Source organism: Enhydra lutris, unplaced genomic scaffold (assembly GCF_002288905.1).
Source record: "Enhydra lutris kenyoni isolate GAN:26980312 unplaced genomic scaffold, ASM228890v2 scaffoldscaffold4, whole genome shotgun sequence".
In the NCBI taxonomy this organism is placed as follows: domain Eukaryota; kingdom Metazoa; phylum Chordata; class Mammalia; order Carnivora; family Mustelidae; genus Enhydra; species Enhydra lutris.
Window position 1 is genome coordinate 12356974 of NW_019154088.1, and position 19577 is coordinate 12376550.

Here is a 19577-nt window from a genome sequence, read left to right on the forward strand (position 1 = left end):
TTTAATCTTATCTATTTCTACCTTTTCTTTTAGCTTATGTCCTATCAAACCTCCAAGATTACATCTCTCTCTCTTTTTAAAGATTTTATTTATTTGAGAGAGCGAGCAGGTGAGAGATAGAGAGAGAGAGAGAGAGAGAGAGAGTTACGAGAAGGAGGAGGGGCAGAGGGAGAAGCAGGCTCACTGGTGAGGACCCTGGGATCATGACCTGAGCAGAAGGCTGCTGTTTAACCAACTGAGCCACCCAAGGGCCCCAAGATAACATCTTGTTTACAAATAGTAACAATTCCTGTGAATAAAGTGAAAACTAACCAAAACATTTTATAAGATGAATATAGTTTTGATAACCAAATTGGACAGTTCAAAGGAAAACTTTACATGAATTTCTCTTAATAAACATACATTAAAAAGTACTAAGTAACATAATAGCAAATTTATTCCAGCAATGTAAAAGTAAACAAAATTCTAAGCCATCATGACCTCAAGGGATTTAGCTCAGGACCACAAGGATGGCTTAAGCTTAGAAAATTAATGGGAAAAAACACAATATACTATTTAAAGTTTATATATTAAAAGTCATATAATCTTAACAATAATCATTATGCTTAATGATAAAATATTAGAGGTATTCCTTTAAAAACCAGTAGGCATCTTTATGTTGTCTCTAACACACCTTCTAGTCAACGTTTTATTATGGTTCTAATTAGGACAATAAGAAAAAGAAGAAAGGGGTGTCTGGGTGGCTCAGTCAATTACGCATCTGCCTTTGGCTCAGGTCATGATCTCAGGGTCTGGGATCCAGCCCCGAGTCAGGCTCCCTCTCTTCAGGGAGTCCGCTTCTCTTTCTCCCTTTCCCCCTCCACTCCACTCATTTTGTCTCTCTCTCAAATAAATAAAATCTTAAAAAAAAGAAAAGAAAAAGAGATAAAAGGTAAGGATTAAAAAGGAAGAAGTAACTGTCAAAATTTGCAGACTATGATTATCTATGTAGAAAATACAAGATAACAAAAAGGCAAGCTAAAAAATGAATTCAGGGACAATACTAAATAAATGCTGGATATAAATAAGTGTACCTATGCATTAGCTACATAAATTAGAAAATAAAGTTTAAAAAATACAATTTACAGGGACGCCAGGGTGGCTCAGTTGGTTAAGCGGCTACCTTCGGCTCAGGTCATGATCCCTGGGATCGAGTCCCACATTGGGCTCCTTGCTAAGCAGGGAGCCTGCTTCTCCCTCTGCCTCTGCCTGCCTCTCTGTCTGCCTGTGCTCACTCTCTCTGACAAATAAATAAATAAAATCTTTAAAAAAAATACAATTTACAATAGTAACTAATCTACAAGATACCAAAAATTAAATTCAACAAATAATGTACATGGCTTTTCAGAGGAAAAATATATAATTATATTGGAAGATACAAAAGATCTAAATAAATGGAGAAATATATCATATTCAAGTATGAGAAGATGGCAACTGTGCCCAAGTTAATCAATAAATGCATGACCTATAATTTTAATGCAATTCTGTTAACAGTAGTCCCCAGGCTGATTCGAAAATCACATGGAAGAAAAGGAGGCCAAAAGAACCAAGACCGTTCTGAAGAACCAGCTGAGGCTGAAGACTTTAACATACCTCAGCAAAGAAGATACAAAGGTGGCAAATAAGCATATTTGCTTCAAATTATATGTTGTCAGGGAAATGCAAAATGAGATACTACTGCACATGTATTAGAATAACCAAACTACAGAGCTCTCACAACACAACTGCTGGCGAGAATGTGGACTAACAAGAACTCTAATTTGTTACTGGTGGGAATGCAAAATGGCACAGCCACTTTGGAAGACAGTTTGGTGGTTTCTTATAAAACTAATCATACTCTTACCAAGTGATCCAGCAATTGCACTCCTTGGTATTTACCTACATGTTGAAAACTAATGTCCACACAAAAACTTGCACACTGGTATTTATTTCAGCTTTGTTCATATAACTGCCAAAACTTGGAAGAAACCAAGATGTCCCCTGCTAGGTGAATGAATGAACTACGGTATGTCTACATGATGGAATATTATTCAGTGCTAAACAGAAATGAGCTATCAAGCCGACATAGAGGACACTTACAAACATATTACTAAGTGAAAGAAGCCAATTTGAAAAAGTTATACACTGTACAATTCCAAATACATGACATTCTAGAAAAGGGAAAACTATGGAGACAGTAAAAAGACAGGTGGTTGCCAAGAGTTGGCTTGGGGGTGGGATGAATAGGCAGGGCACAGAGTATTCTCAGGGCAATGAAAATACTGTGTGTGATACTGTTGTAATGGATGTATGTCATTATACATTTGTCTAAATCCACAGAATACACAATACCAAGAGTGAACCTTAATGTAATCTTTGAGTGATTACGATGTGTTAATGTAGGCTCATCAAATGCAACACATGTATCACTCTGGTGGGGGATGTTGATAATGGAGGAGGCTATGCATGTGTGGGGGCAGAAGATATATGGGAATTGTGAACCTAAAACTGATCTAAAAAATAAAGTCTCTGGGCACTTGGGTGGTTCAGTTGATTAAGAGTCTACCTTCAGCTCAGGTCATGATCTCAGGGTCCTGGGATCTAGCATCGGTCTTCCTGCTCAGCAGGGAGTCAGCTTCTTCCCCTCCCTCTTGCTCAAATAAATAAATTAAAATCTTGGGGCACCTGCGTGGCTCAGTCAGTTAAGCATCTGCCGTTGGCTTAAGTCATGATCCCAGGGTCCTGCTGCTTCCCCTGCTTGTGCCCTCCCTCTGTCAAATGAATAAATAAAATCTTAAATAAAAAAACAACAAAGCAGTGGAGAATGGATGGGCTAGTCAAACAATGGAACAGTAGGGGCAGTTGGTTAACCATAAGGTAAACAGTAAAATTAGATCTCTGACACCACACACACACCCACAAAATTCCAGATGGATTAAAGACCCATCTGTGATAAACACATCTTAAACAATTACATCCCTACTGGATTATAAGCTCCTTAAATTAGATCTGTCTTGCACAGTTGTATATTCAATCCTGTTTCGTATACACAAATACTTAAGATGACAGAAAGTAATTATAATGTGAGTATCTATGATCTCAGTACAGGGAAGGATTTCTTACAAAATATATACAACAGCACAAGCTATTAAAGATAAAATTGATAAATCTGATAACACTAAAATTAAAAATGCCTATGAAACAAAAGTGCCTATTAAACAGAATTTAACTCCAAATTAAAGTGAAAAGACAAGTCAAAAAAAACCAAGACAAAATAGGAAAAAGATATGACAGATTTAGGATGAAGAAAAATTAAGTATAAAATGGGTAAATGACAAAAACAGGTAATTCAGAGAAGAGAAAAACTAAAGAGCTGATAAATGCATGAAAATTCTTGTATCACTAGTAATCAGGGAAATGCAAATTAAAATGAGATATTTCATAATTAGATTGGGCAAAATTTAAAAATCTGATACAACCCAAGTATACAGATGAATATATGGGAAAATACAAACTCTCAATGCTCTCACAACGCATTGTGGAGAGCAAGTGGAAATAGCTATTTAGGTTGATGATGAACTTTTAGGAGTCTACCCCAGAGAAATTCTTACACAGTGCACTGAAGAGACACGTTTAAGAATGACAACTACAGTGCGTGTCTTGCTAGCTCAGTTGGTGGACCATGTGTCTTGATCTCGGGGTCATGAGTTTGAGACCCATGTCTGGGGTAAAGATTACTTTAAAAAAAAAAAAAAAAGGACAACTATACTGTTTATAATAGGAAAAAAAAACCCCACAACAACTTACTGTTCTTTAGTAAGGAATAAACTGTAGTTTAATTATACAATGGAATTTGTAAGTAGTTAAAATGAATGAATTAGCTCTGTATGTATAAAAGGATATCAAAAGCCACTTTGAATTTAAGGAAAAAGGCAAGTTGCACAAGAATAGGTACAGTATATTAAAAAAAAACAAACCTCAATTATTTTCCAAATTCCTTCCTGTAAAAGGGACTCTTTAGTCTACCCCTTCCACCCCCCCCCCCCCCAAGAGTGGACACTCAGATAGCAGCTATAAACGTGTTCTTAAAAGAATTTCAGTGTTTTATTCTCATTTTGGCTCTAGGATAATTCTTAAATTGTATCCCTCTGGCACACACATATGACGTCTTTATGTGTTTATTACCTCATAGTAATTTATATTCAGATTTTTTAGGACATGAAAGATTTGTGAATGTTTCTTCCAGTGGGGCACTTAAAAGATGGTAAAAAGACCTTGGCCGTCTCATCTCTTTATGTAATTGAGAAAGAGCCTCCCCACTGATGAAATGTCATTCCTTATAACCCCTAGGACCCTAGTGCTCTGCCATGTGCATGGTGGTTATGTAATAAATATTAAGTGCAAAACCACCGAATTTAACTCTAGTTCAATGTCTTTAAATTACAACTTGGAGAACACTATACCCTCCTTGATACATATAAACTGGCTGTTTATATGTAGACATATAAACAAGTAAGTACTTGGTTTTCCCATTTCATGGGTCAACTTTTGTTCTAATACAGCTGTATTTTAGAGAGCAAAGAATACCATACATATATCTGCTCATGGAGTAAATCTGGGTGCCACTTAGAGTACAGACTATCCAGTGTCTTAGTTTGTTTCTAAGATCAAAGGTGACAATCAAAATGCGAAACACTCTTTGCTCAATAATTCTTTGCTGTCTTATTTAATAGGTAGATTCTTGTCAGTCTGCACATTTTATTTCCAGTATCATAAGAAACCTCTTGGTGTAGGGTTTTTTAAGATTATTAGAGGGAGAGAGAGAGAAAGCAGTGGGAATGGCATAAGGAGAGAGAATCCAAAGCCAACTCTGAGCTGAGCAAGGAGCTCAACGTGGGGCTTGATCCCACGACCACAAGATCATGACCTGAGCTGAAACCAAGAGCTGTACGCTTAACCAACTGAACCACCCAGGCACCCTTGGTGTATGATTTTTTTATTTCTTGACACACACACATAAATGGATCAAAAAATATGTTCACCTAGAAAAACTGACTTCAACCAGAAATGCAAAAACAGGTATCTGTGAGCTTAGATTTACTACAAGGTAGCACTGTCCACTTACATGCCCATGTTTCTAACCCAAGCTAAGAGGCTGGAAAAAGAAATCTGGAATAGTCCCAAGTGAATTTGGGAAGGCAGAGTAGTGATGAAATGTAGATTTCTCAGAAATGGTTTTAAGTGGGGAGCCTCTGATCCTACCTGGATAGTGCTTTTCTGTGGGTTTCTCAGGATGAGTCCAAACCTCACAAAGCACCTTCAAAGACTGGGTTGCCCAGTGTCACAAGTATGGCAGTAGGTCCAATAGGCTGGATACAGGGGCCATGTAAATAATGGTAAAAGCAAATCAATGACCAGATGCTGAGACATTGCCTGTGCCTCACAGCTGGAAGTAGTTGAACTCTAAGTAGTTTTCCGCTTCTTGGCAGATGGTCGTTCAAATACATCTCGTACCCCAGCTGCCTTCTGTTTAAAAAACTTTGTGTTCTGGGCACTCTCTTGGCCCCATGCTGAGTCAAAAGAGGTGGTGTCCTGATCCACAAGGTGGGTGTACTTGGTTCGACCAGAGCGCCCAAAGTTCTTGACCTGATCAAGGAAGGATAGATGATGAGTTATACCACCAAACATCAAGTCCTCAATACATAACTTTTCTCTCTCATGTTCTTAAGGTAACCCATACCTGCATGACTTTGGGAAGAATGGTTTTGTTGAAGTGATCCTCCAGGGTAGGTGCACTGAAATCTCTCTTGTATACTTCTTCATCCTCATCCTGTAAAAAGAGTCTTATCAATCTTGTGGTTTTCATTACCCATACATTCAAACCACTAATTTATTAATCTCTACAACAAGGGATACAAAGAATGAGGGTACTAAACCTATTCAAGAGCTTACATCTAGTTGAGGATATGATACTCCTTTCTCTTTGTGTTGTCTTTTTTTTTCTTCCTAAATGTGGATGTTTCCTGAAGGTTGGCTATATTCTCTCTGCACCCAGTATGTTCAGTCATATGATTTCAACTCTGTAGAAGCCTCTCAAATCTCATCCTGAATTTTCTACTGCCCACTATATAGTTAGCTTGGATATTCTGTTGGGACTTCAGACTCACATTTAAAGTGAAAATCATTTCCCTAACCTTTTCAAATTGGCCTCTTTCTGATTTAACTTCTGTTAATAGGGCCAACATTTTCTCAATTACCCAGATTCAGAATTTATGTAAACTTTGTGCATAATGAATTGCCATTTACAAATTCGAATTCCCTGGGTTATTATAGTTTTTCTTAGAATCAACCTTACACACTGCCACTAGACTAATGTTTCTAAAACATACTTTTGTATCTCTGCCTTGCTCAAAAACTTCTGGTGATTGTTTTGTTAAATATGCACAACTCCTCCTCTACAGTAGTCAAGGCCAAATACCATAAAGCTGTAATCTACCTCTCCTTGCCAATTCCCTTTACAGATGATGCTTTTTGCCTCCACTCCTAGTCCCTTCACCTGGAATGTCTTCCTACCTGAACTCAGAAAGGCTACACATCTTAAATGTGCCCTCCTTCATGTTATCTCTCTCCATCTCCTACAAAGTAAAACATCTCCCTCTTCAGAAGTCCCACAGTATTTTCACTCATCCTTATGTCATAGTATAGTATATATGGCCTTAGCCCCAATTTTAGGTTGCAACCCATCTGAGAGTAGTAATTTTATATCCTATAGCAGTGTCAAACAGTAGTACTCTTGGGGCTCCTGGTTGGCTCAGCTGGTAGACCATAAAACTTTTTTTTTAATTTTTTTTTTTTAAAAGATTTTATTTATTTATTTGACAGAGATGACAAGCAGGCAGAGAGAGAGAGAGAGGGGAGAAGCAGGCTCCTTGCTGAGCAGAGAACCCGATGTGGGGCTCGATCTCAGGACCCTAAGATCATGACCTAAGCCGAAGGCAGAGGCTTAACCCACTGAGCTACCCAGGCGCCCCCCCCCCCTTTTTTTAAAGAGAGGGAGGGGGAGAGAGTGAGTAGGGAAGGAGAGGGAGAGAGAGAATCCCAAGCAGGATCCACACCCAGAGGACAGCCCAACGTGGGACTTGATCTCACAACGCTGAGATCATGACCTGAGCCGAAATCAAGAATCGGACACTCAAATGACTGAGCCACCCAGGTGCCCCTAGACTATGCAACTCTTAATTTCAGGGTTATGAGTTCAAGTCCCATGTTGGGCTCTGCATGGAGCCCACTTAAAAAATGAGCACCTGGGTACAGAAAGGCTTTAAAGGTAAGAGTTTTTGTGAGATTTACTTTTCTCCTTGTTAGAAGCTGAGTCCCTCATTTAATCTCAGAAGGTATTTTAACTTCATTGTCCTTATATGGATGAGAAGAGTTCATTGAGTATGTGCACTAAAAGACTTTTACATAACTCTTTACTTATGTATCTTAGCTAGCAATGCACTGTTTCTCTCAGAAGCTTATTAAAGCTGCTCAAATGTGTAAGCAATGAAACTTTATGACTTTAAAGCAGTAAAGAAATAATTCAATCTCCAGTGACTCCAGTCTAGAAAACTACATGAGCCAGGACACTACATTATAAGCAAACATTTCTGGCTGAATAGACTGAAATGGATTTTGGAGGGGAGTAAGGAACCTTCCACTGAAGTTTAGATTTTACGGCTATCTACAGTGAAAGGCAGGAATCTAGCTGCAGTAGGGACTTTTAGGGTTTGACAGTACAGCATTTAAAAAAACGAGTCTGCTTTTTGATTCAAACTCACATTGCATCAGGTAATAATTTAACAAACCATATGCTATTACAGTAATATGTGCAATCAATTCTCCGATTCTCTTTCTTGACATCTCTCCATTAACAAGTTATCACTGGTATAATCTAAATAATTTGGAAGAAGTTCTCATCACTTTATACAGGGTTAACAGATTGCTATTTTGACCTTGGTCTTTATATGAAGAACAAAATCTTGATGGTATTATACATAATAGTTAGATAATAAACCATTTTTTTTGGTTAGTCAGGCTTAATCACTTTCTATCAGCTCAGAACGAAGTGAATTAAATTTCTGCCTCCCAAATATTTGCATGAACAGAATTTCTTACTTGGCTATGAATAGTGACCTCTAATTAATTTTAGGGATGTAAATAGTCTTTGTCAATATAATTCACTATCTCTCTTTTTAGTTCCTCAATTCTTCTGTTATACCATTTCCTCCTGAGAGCTGGGGCCAAAAGAGAGAAAAGTTGCTGCTACTTCTAAAATCCTGTTGCCAGTGCTTTTTCCTACTGGGTTTATATTCTTCAGAGGCAAAAAGCAAGTAAGAAAACTGATCATTGGCGAGTAGAAGTAACATCTCAAGACAGTTTATTCTTGGGGGGAGAAAAGAACTCAAAAGTAGTAAGTTATTTCTACAGCCCAACCTTCCCACTCCATTTTCACTTACCATGAAGAAGGCACCCCGGTGATAATACTTCTGTAAGAACTTATATTTGCCCTTAACAGCTTTGTTGGTAATAACTTTGCCATTTGCCCGAAGCTCAGCTCGCCTCTCTTCCTCAGTTAGGTTTCGCATTCGTTCAATTTCTGCCTTCTCCTTCTCAAGCCTGTACAGAGAACAAAACTATTTATTAGTATCATTCCCGCCTCAGAGACACTCAAATTATCTGAACACAATGGAGTCTCATCTCCTTTTAAGCATTATTCACTCTCTTTAATTATACCTATTGCCTGTTAGGAATTAAGATCAGGAGCCCAGGGGTGCCTGGGTGGCTCACTGGGTTAAAGCCTCTGCCTTCGGCTCAGGTCATGATCCCAGGATCCTGAGATCAAGCCCCGCATCGGGCTCTCTGCTCAGCAGGGAGCCTGCTTCCTCCTCTCTCTCTGCTTGCTTCTTTGCCTACTTGTGATCTCTCTGTCAAATAAATAAATAAAATCTTCAAAAAAAAAAAAAAAAAGATCAGGAGCCCAACAAATAAAAAAGGTAAGGTGGTCTTCATTATTGAAAACTTCCAGAAGTTCATTCTAGCCTTTATAAGGTTCAGACATACTATTATGCTTGATTTTGCAATATTAGTAACTCCCCTTCCCTAAAAAGCCTACTTGGCTTTTAAAAAAAATCAGGATTTAACATAACTTTGTTCACATTTTATTGGTATTTTTAAAAAGTAATTGTATATGTACTTAGTATCACAAACCAAGGGTTACCATCATTAATTAGACTGCAGTGACAAACCCTGGGGGGCGGGGGGGTCATAGATCCTCTTTCTCCAGAAAAACACAAATACACGTAATTTTGTATACAATTTTAAAGGGTACATGGACTCCTTCTTGAAACCCAGGATTAAAAATCTTAGAAACTGCAGGCTGAGGACAGCGTTTTCTATTGATGGTTTCCCTTTGTAATCTGGGATTACCCTCTCCTAGTAATTTTCAAGAATGGGTGATGCAGCTCAGAACTGATTCTGCTCTAACAATAGTGACTGTGGCGAATTATTTGAAGGGCCACAAATTCTTCACCTCAGAGTATGCATGCCCCTTTGGCAGAAGTGACATGTGAACCTTAAAAGACCTTGCCAGTTTCCACTTTTGCCCTCTTGGAATACTGTCATGAGATTGTTACATAAGAAAGCCAATCTAGCCCACTGAAGAAGTAAGGCAGTTTAGCATTAACTACTGGACATGTGAATGAAGTGATTTTTGGACACTCTAGCCCAGCCAATCCTCCAGTTGGATGCAACTGCATGGGAGAACCCAGGTGAAACCAGCAGAGGAACTGCTTAGCCACCTCGAAAACTGTGAGGAATAATCAATTGTTCCAAGTGACCAAATTTTGGATTGGGTTTTTATGCAAGAACAGATAACTGATTAATAGTGCATAACGTCTGTGTGTCTACTAGAAAACTACAGGGAGTATCGGCTGATACTCTATCACAGAGAAATACTGACAAAGTGTTTCTTTTCCATGATTTCATTGTAATAAGGCACATTCCAATTATGGAAAACTCACTCAATTGCAGGAACCATAAAGAAAGCTGGAATGGAACTCACAGTCTATGTTGAGCCTCAGAGGTACCCCACCAGGAACCCATCCCATTACTGATATTAAACTCTAGGTCCATCTTATTACTCACGCTTCTCGATCTTCTCTGTCCCTCTTGATTCTCTTTAGCTCCCGAACTTTCCATGCCTCATATTCTTCCTCATCATTTTCATCATCAGTATTGAGAGCATCCAGTGCAGCCAGGGACCGCTTGTTCTCCTCCAGCTCTTTCTTGGTCTCCTCTTCTACAATCTAGGTAAGGAAAACAGTTCACCTATTGGATTTCCTTATTTTCCTCAGACAAGCCTAAGTACACTCTGCCTCGTGTGCAATCGCCAAAGCCACTCCCAGTACCTTGAGTGTGTACTTTCGCCTCTCCTCAGCCATGCGTTTTGCTTCCTGCTCCAGCTCCTTCTGTTTCAATGCTTCAGCCTCACGTTCTTGAACTGTTACTCGGTCCTTCCTGTAGCACGAGAGTCCTGTTAATTGCCCAAAGCCCTTAGAGTGGAGCTCTTTATCCTCTTAACTCAAGTGCCATCCAAATCAGGCAAAGCCCAACAATCGCTGGTTCTATTTTTTCGCAAAGAGTCAAAATTGGGAGTCATCCCAGGTATTCAGAGCATTAAAACTCCATTCATCTTTGAGAACTGCCTGAATAGCAAGAAACTGCTGGACTGTAAGTAGTAGGATTTCTCGTCATTAGGAAGGGATTAGTAATTCTCTCTTCAACTTTCATTTTGTCCTTTATAGGACCATGGGCAGATTATGTGCTCTTTAACTGGAAAGGGAGATGTGAAAACAAACTCAGGCTCTCTGTTAACACCAAGATATTCCACAGCAAATATTCTGCACAGGTAGGGAACTAGGCAGATTTTCACTCAGTGCTGATACTTCAGAAGAGCATGAGATAGAAAAAAAGCTTCTATCCTGAGACCTGGAAAGTAGTAACTATGTGGATTCAGGCCTGGTTTGTGAGATACTTACTTTCGAATGAAGACAGGTTTAAGGCGAGGCTCCATTTCATCTTCACTGTCTGTGTATTCTTCATACTCAGATTCTGATTCTGACTCCTCCCCAGAACGTCCCTCATCTTCCACCTCCATGACTTCCATCTCTTCATTTTTTCTCTCCTGTGCTCGCTGACGCATCATGCCACGGCGTCGCTCTATTTCCTGTCAAGTCACGGGTCCAAATCAGTCAACCCAATGACCTATGTTCTAAGGCAGCTTTTTATTTTCCCTTCATCGCATTTAACAAATTCTGATAGGAGTAAATACAATTTACATCATTTTATTTTCAATTCTATCTCCAACAAATAGGGAACCTTAGATCAGAGTTCTGCCAAAAGCAGCAAGCTTATTGCCTTCGGGAGCTCAACAAAGGAGAACAGCTGCCCAACTTTTTCTTGGGCCTAGAAAGAACTTCCATTTTCCTTTTTTATACCTCATCATCAATTTCTTCTTCTTCTTCTTCACTGCTATCTTCTCGTTCCATGCGCCACGCATCTCCTTCCACTTCTGAGTCACTTTCCCCTACCACTTCAGGTTCCACTATTTTCCGATGTCGAGCCAATCTGAAAAACAGCATCTTCAAGTGTAACACCAGTGTCACAAAATGAGAGAGCATCAACCACATTTCCTTAGTCATAGAGCACCTAGAGGTTATGTTTGCTTTTATTAATACTGAAGCCTGAGGTGCAGATAAAAGAAAACAATTCAAAGTGTCAGAGCAAATAGTCAGGCTGGACCTAAAACCTTAAATGTAAGCTGAGGCATCATGAGGCACTGCAACAAACATATAGGTGCACTGGCATGGTTTTATAGCTCCAAGTAGTTCAGTTTCAACATTAGATCACACTGGGTTTCTTTTCGGCCGACGTCATTATGTTTGTGAAACTGAATTTTGGGGGGCTGTATGAAAAGCAACTACTGCATGCAGATCAATATGGAACAGGAAATGAATGACAGTGCCAATCTGATTCCAAGGTCTGAGAAGTAGACAGTGTTCCAGAGGCACATAGACCTCACTAATAAGTAATTACAGTTATGTAAGAATAAAATAAAAGTGTTTTTTCTTTTATGTGTATTATATTTTTCAAATGGCTTTAAATGTTAGGACATGACTATTTACTGAATTATTTGGATCTAACTACTTAATAAAATAAATAGAACTGTGTAGGTCTAGGAGCTCCCTGAGAAAATTCCCAAGACAATATGAACTGTAAAGTTTGGGATCTCTGGTCTACTTTGTAAGGTAATGTCTCAATCAACCACAACATACCGAATCCTTCACTGGAGGTTCCCTTTACTACCTGAGGCCATTCATTCATCAGGCCCTTTTTCCTGCTTTATTGGTGTCATTCCCCTCATTAGCCTTTAGGAGAAGTGAGTGAATTAAGTCAGCTTCTCAAATTTTAAGACCTCCTCTGCCCCTCAACAATCAACTAATGGTTTGTGTTTTCTATTCCCTTAGTGAATTAATTAGGGTTTTTGAACCAGAGGTAACCTGCTGTTTACTGGCAGCTACTTGCTGTTTGAATACTTTCGATCATGTTATTTTCCTGATCCCTTTGTGCCTCAGCTTCCTCATTTGTAAATTGGGATAATATATACCTCATAAGGTTATTGGGTAGATTATAGAAGAATTAGTAAATGTACTTGGAACAGAGACTGGCACATAATGAGTATTGTGCAAATATTAGCTATTATTGCTCTTGTTATTAACTAACTTGTGGGGGTTTAGGTCCAAGGAAACCTAACACTAGTCATTACCTCTCCTCCACATCTTCACTAATACGGTTCTGCAAACGCCGCAGTCGAGGGTCACTGGATGAATCCTCCTCCTGTTCCTCAGGCTCTGCTTCTTGTTCTTTGGCTTTCTTAATGAACTGAAATTCTTCATCCTCCTCATCTGAGGACTCCATAGGGGCATAGTCTGGCCTCTTTCCTGACACATAGCGTTTTACCTTCACTTTCTCCATCGAAATTTCACCTGGGTGATAAAGATAACTTATTATGTTTCAGTAGCCTCTTTCCCAATGTCTTTCAACCTCTGCCTTTGCAGGTAGAGCCCTATTCCTGGTAAACAAGAGTTCAAGCAGAAGAAGAGAGCCACTATCCAACCATCTATTTGTTCATCTATTGGTGTTTCCAGATAAGACGAAATCACAGGAAAACATTCTTGTGAATACCAACCCTAATGATAAAGAAGGTGAGCCTGAATACAATGACGTGGAGGAAGACAGGCAGTGAAACAACAGAAAAAATTCCCCCCAGACAGGCAGACTACATCCATCACAAATTCATGCTATTCCACCTCAACTATATCCTTAAGGGAATTATTTGTAACAGTGCCCAGCACACAAGGGTGACTTAGGTGGGAACAGAAAATTAAAATGTTGCTCAATCCCTCTTTTAGTTCTTCTGGAATTTTCTATGGCAGCCTTTATATCACCATATAACTCAAGCTTTTAATCTTATCTATTTCTACCTTTTCTTTTAGCTTATGTCCTATCAAACCTCCAAGATTACATCTCTCTCTCTTTTTAAAGATTTTATTTATTTGAGAGAGCGAGCAGGTGAGAGATAGAGAGAGAGAGAGAGAGAGAGAGTTACGAGAAGGAGGAGGGGCAGAGGGAGAAGCAGGCTCACTGGTGAGGACCCTGGGATCATGACCTGAGCAGAAGGCTGCTGTTTAACCAACTGAGCCACCCAAGGGCCCCAAGATAACATCTTGTTTACAAATAGTAACAATTCCTGTGAATAAAGTGAAAACTAACCAAAACATTTTATAAGATGAATATAGTTTTGATAACCAAATTGGACAGTTCAAAGGAAAACTTTACATGAATTTCTCTTAATAAACATACATTAAAAAGTACTAAGTAACATAATAGCAAATTTATTCCAGCAATGTAAAAGTAAACAAAATTCTAAGCCATCATGACCTCAAGGGATTTAGCTCAGGACCACAAGGATGGCTTAAGCTTAGAAAATTAATGGGAAAAAACACAATATACTATTTAAAGTTTATATATTAAAAGTCATATAATCTTAACAATAATCATTATGCTTAATGATAAAATATTAGAGGTATTCCTTTAAAAACCAGTAGGCATCTTTATGTTGTCTCTAACACACCTTCTAGTCAACGTTTTATTATGGTTCTAATTAGGACAATAAGAAAAAGAAGAAAGGGGTGTCTGGGTGGCTCAGTCAATTACGCATCTGCCTTTGGCTCAGGTCATGATCTCAGGGTCTGGGATCCAGCCCCGAGTCAGGCTCCCTCTCTTCAGGGAGTCCGCTTCTCTTTCTCCCTTTCCCCCTCCACTCCACTCATTTTGTCTCTCTCTCAAATAAATAAAATCTTAAAAAAAAGAAAAGAAAAAGAGATAAAAGGTAAGGATTAAAAAGGAAGAAGTAACTGTCAAAATTTGCAGACTATGATTATCTATGTAGAAAATACAAGATAACAAAAAGGCAAGCTAAAAAATGAATTCAGGGACAATACTAAATAAATGCTGGATATAAATAAGTGTACCTATGCATTAGCTACATAAATTAGAAAATAAAGTTTAAAAAATACAATTTACAGGGACGCCAGGGTGGCTCAGTTGGTTAAGCGGCTACCTTCGGCTCAGGTCATGATCCCTGGGATCGAGTCCCACATTGGGCTCCTTGCTAAGCAGGGAGCCTGCTTCTCCCTCTGCCTCTGCCTGCCTCTCTGTCTGCCTGTGCTCACTCTCTCTGACAAATAAATAAATAAAATCTTTAAAAAAAATACAATTTACAATAGTAACTAATCTACAAGATACCAAAAATTAAATTCAACAAATAATGTACATGGCTTTTCAGAGGAAAAATATATAATTATATTGGAAGATACAAAAGATCTAAATAAATGGAGAAATATATCATATTCAAGTATGAGAAGATGGCAACTGTGCCCAAGTTAATCAATAAATGCATGACCTATAATTTTAATGCAATTCTGTTAACAGTAGTCCCCAGGCTGATTCGAAAATCACATGGAAGAAAAGGAGGCCAAAAGAACCAAGACCGTTCTGAAGAACCAGCTGAGGCTGAAGACTTTAACATACCTCAGCAAAGAAGATACAAAGGTGGCAAATAAGCATATTTGCTTCAAATTATATGTTGTCAGGGAAATGCAAAATGAGATACTACTGCACATGTATTAGAATAACCAAACTACAGAGCTCTCACAACACAACTGCTGGCGAGAATGTGGACTAACAAGAACTCTAATTTGTTACTGGTGGGAATGCAAAATGGCACAGCCACTTTGGAAGACAGTTTGGTGGTTTCTTATAAAACTAATCATACTCTTACCAAGTGATCCAGCAATTGCACTCCTTGGTATTTACCTACATGTTGAAAACTAATGTCCACACAAAAACTTGCACACTGGTATTTATTTCAGCTTTGTTCATATAACTGCCAAAACTTGGAAGAAACCAAGATGTCCCCTGCTAGGTGAATGAATGAACTACGGTATGTCTACATGATGGAATATTATTCAGTGCTAAACAGAAATGAGCTATCAAGCCGACATAGAGGACACTTACAAACATATTACTAAGTGAAAGAAGCCAATTTGAAAAAGTTATACACTGTACAATTCCAAATACATGACATTCTAGAAAAGGGAAAACTATGGAGACAGTAAAAAGACAGGTGGTTGCCAAGAGTTGGCTTGGGGGTGGGATGAATAGGCAGGGCACAGAGTATTCTCAGGGCAATGAAAATACTGTGTGTGATACTGTTGTAATGGATGTATGTCATTATACATTTGTCTAAATCCACAGAATACACAATACCAAGAGTGAACCTTAATGTAATCTTTGAGTGATTACGATGTGTTAATGTAGGCTCATCAAATGCAACACATGTATCACTCTGGTGGGGGATGTTGATAATGGAGGAGGCTATGCATGTGTGGGGGCAGAAGATATATGGGAATTGTGAACCTAAAACTGATCTAAAAAATAAAGTCTCTGGGCACTTGGGTGGTTCAGTTGATTAAGAGTCTACCTTCAGCTCAGGTCATGATCTCAGGGTCCTGGGATCTAGCATCGGTCTTCCTGCTCAGCAGGGAGTCAGCTTCTTCCCCTCCCTCTTGCTCAAATAAATAAATTAAAATCTTGGGGCACCTGCGTGGCTCAGTCAGTTAAGCATCTGCCGTTGGCTTAAGTCATGATCCCAGGGTCCTGCTGCTTCCCCTGCTTGTGCCCTCCCTCTGTCAAATGAATAAATAAAATCTTAAATAAAAAAACAACAAAGCAGTGGAGAATGGATGGGCTAGTCAAACAATGGAACAGTAGGGGCAGTTGGTTAACCATAAGGTAAACAGTAAAATTAGATCTCTGACACCACACACACACCCACAAAATTCCAGATGGATTAAAGACCCATCTGTGATAAACACATCTTAAACAATTACATCCCTACTGGATTATAAGCTCCTTAAATTAGATCTGTCTTGCACAGTTGTATATTCAATCCTGTTTCGTATACACAAATACTTAAGATGACAGAAAGTAATTATAATGTGAGTATCTATGATCTCAGTACAGGGAAGGATTTCTTACAAAATATATACAACAGCACAAGCTATTAAAGATAAAATTGATAAATCTGATAACACTAAAATTAAAAATGCCTATGAAACAAAAGTGCCTATTAAACAGAATTTAACTCCAAATTAAAGTGAAAAGACAAGTCAAAAAAAACCAAGACAAAATAGGAAAAAGATATGACAGATTTAGGATGAAGAAAAATTAAGTATAAAATGGGTAAATGACAAAAACAGGTAATTCAGAGAAGAGAAAAACTAAAGAGCTGATAAATGCATGAAAATTCTTGTATCACTAGTAATCAGGGAAATGCAAATTAAAATGAGATATTTCATAATTAGATTGGGCAAAATTTAAAAATCTGATACAACCCAAGTATACAGATGAATATATGGGAAAATACAAACTCTCAATGCTCTCACAACGCATTGTGGAGAGCAAGTGGAAATAGCTATTTAGGTTGATGATGAACTTTTAGGAGTCTACCCCAGAGAAATTCTTACACAGTGCACTGAAGAGACACGTTTAAGAATGACAACTACAGTGCGTGTCTTGCTAGCTCAGTTGGTGGACCATGTGTCTTGATCTCGGGGTCATGAGTTTGAGACCCATGTCTGGGGTAAAGATTACTTTAAAAAAAAAAAAAAAAGGACAACTATACTGTTTATAATAGGAAAAAAAAACCCCACAACAACTTACTGTTCTTTAGTAAGGAATAAACTGTAGTTTAATTATACAATGGAATTTGTAAGTAGTTAAAATGAATGAATTAGCTCTGTATGTATAAAAGGATATCAAAAGCCACTTTGAATTTAAGGAAAAAGGCAAGTTGCACAAGAATAGGTACAGTATATTAAAAAAAAACAAACCTCAATTATTTTCCAAATTCCTTCCTGTAAAAGGGACTCTTTAGTCTACCCCTTCCCCCCCCCCCCCCCCCAAACATGTAGTGTTCCTTCTATCTGCACTGGAATCCTACTCATCCTGTAAGGATCAATTTTAATGCCACCTTCTTCAAGATGCTTTCCTTGATTACCTCACTTTGAAGAGATTACTCCTTCTCAACCCTTCCACATCGTTTGATTTATGTCACCTGTGTGACAGGAATCGCACATTGCTTAGAATGTGCCTCTTTTTGCATGTCTCACATCTACTACCATACGAGTTCCTTAAGGTTAAGGGCATTGCCTCACACAAGTGTGTATTCAACTTAATAGTCACAGAGTTGGTTGAAAGGAATAATAAGTTTAATAAGACATGGTTCCTGTCTCAAGGACGTTATGAACTTAGGATGCAGTAGAGGGAGACAGATACACAAAATAATGATGAGAGTTATAAAAGCAGCACAACCGTACTGCTAGGATAACAAAAGAGGGGCTGTATCCCGCACAATGCCCTGCAAAAGCAGGCATTCACTATGTTTATTAGTCTAATTTATCGGTGGAGGCCAAGGGAAGAGGGATGCTTGCTGTGAGGACAGACGGGCGATAGGAACAAGATGAGATTTAAGTGGGTCCCCTCCCCGCCCCCTCAGGCAACGCGATCGGGTGCGAGTTTGATGGTTCAAGTCGAAGAAATTAGGGGTCAGGGTCATAAGGGTCGGTGGATTGGGGTGGTCTGCTGGGGTAGGTTTGGAGTATGCTGGCGAAGGAAGAGGTAAGATCCGACTGGAAAACGGCTCAGCACCGTACCTTTTTCATTGCGAACCGGGACGGCTCCAGCCGTAGACTGAATGGGCGGTTGTTTCATGAGTGCGCTTGGGACCGACATGTTGATGGCAGCGGCGGTGACTCCCGAAACTTCAGTGATTCCAAACAGCGAACAGCAACAACGTCAAAGAACAGGGGGAAAAACAACAACAACAAAAAAAACCACTCCTTCTCCTAAAAGTACCGGACACCGCTGCGCGACAGACAGAAACGCCTCTTACGGCTGAGCTAGAGAAACCGGAAATATGGGACCAGAGGATTCTGGGATTGTGGGCGGTGAGTCTGTTACTGCGCATGTTCTTATACCGCTCTGGCATCTTAAGTCCTGCAGTGTTTGGACGTCGCTTCTGGCGGGAAATTGCTGCCTATTGGGCTTTGCTGTTAAAAATCCTGTGGCGAGGCAGTTCCGAATTACGGGTATCTTTTGTTAGCTTGGTTTGAACTCGAGGAAGCTGGGATAATGATGAATAAGGAATTGAGCAGATAGTGAAGGGCAGTTGTCCCGACTTTTGAAAACTCAGCATTGGAGTTTAATGAGAATAGAAGTCCTGCCAGTAGCACCTGATTAGCTCAGTTGATGAGGCTGAGTGGGTTGTGGTAAGGTATTTTTTCGTCACGCGAGGGCAGCTGGTGGTGATTTAGGCCATTGCCATGGAAAAATCCCCCAAGGGGCCTGGAGCATTGCCTGAAGTCAGAAGAGTGTGCTTTTTGGCTTTCCAGTTCTTTCAGTTTCTCAAGACCGTCTATTAAAACATTCCTGGCTGGACAGTGTTTGTATATAAGTACATGAGTAATTATTAGGTATTTGCTGTGTTTACTTGCTTAGCTCTCTAAGGAATATGGAATATTGTTTAAAGGCTTGAATTTTATTTAGGAAGTCTTCTAAGGCTTGGTGACAGAAGCAATCACAGTTTCCTAGCTAGGATTGTAAAAATAATATTGGCTTATTGGAAGTCGGAACACATTTGACCATTCAAAGGATTTCATAAGTGTGGTAGGGAGAGATGGGACAGCAGAGTCTTGCAGTCCAGAAATAGCATGGTATATATATTAAACACGGAAATGCTTGATTTTATCCCTAACTTTTGAGTCAAGGAGTGGTTAAATTTTGGCAAGAATCAGGTCGTGGAGAGCCCTGCTGTTACTGTTAATAGGATTAGTTCT

General features: G+C 39.1%; 1 protein-coding gene across 1 annotated transcript; it reads right to left on the minus strand.

The window, feature by feature from the left end:
- Positions 1–5100: 5100 nt before the first annotated feature.
- On the minus strand, positions 5101–18657 carry LOC111161084 (microfibril associated protein 1). The gene is made up of 9 exons (XM_022524570.1): positions 18396–18657; positions 12884–13103; positions 11556–11685; positions 11097–11284; positions 10467–10575; positions 10204–10364; positions 8517–8676; positions 5759–5848; positions 5101–5664 (listed from the first exon to the last, which is right to left on the minus strand). The coding sequence occupies exons 1-9, from the start codon at positions 18472–18474 to the stop codon at positions 5482–5484; spliced, it is 1320 nt and encodes a 439-aa protein (XP_022380278.1). The 5' UTR covers positions 18475–18657; the 3' UTR covers positions 5101–5481.
- Between the last annotated feature and the right edge of the window lie 920 nt (positions 18658–19577).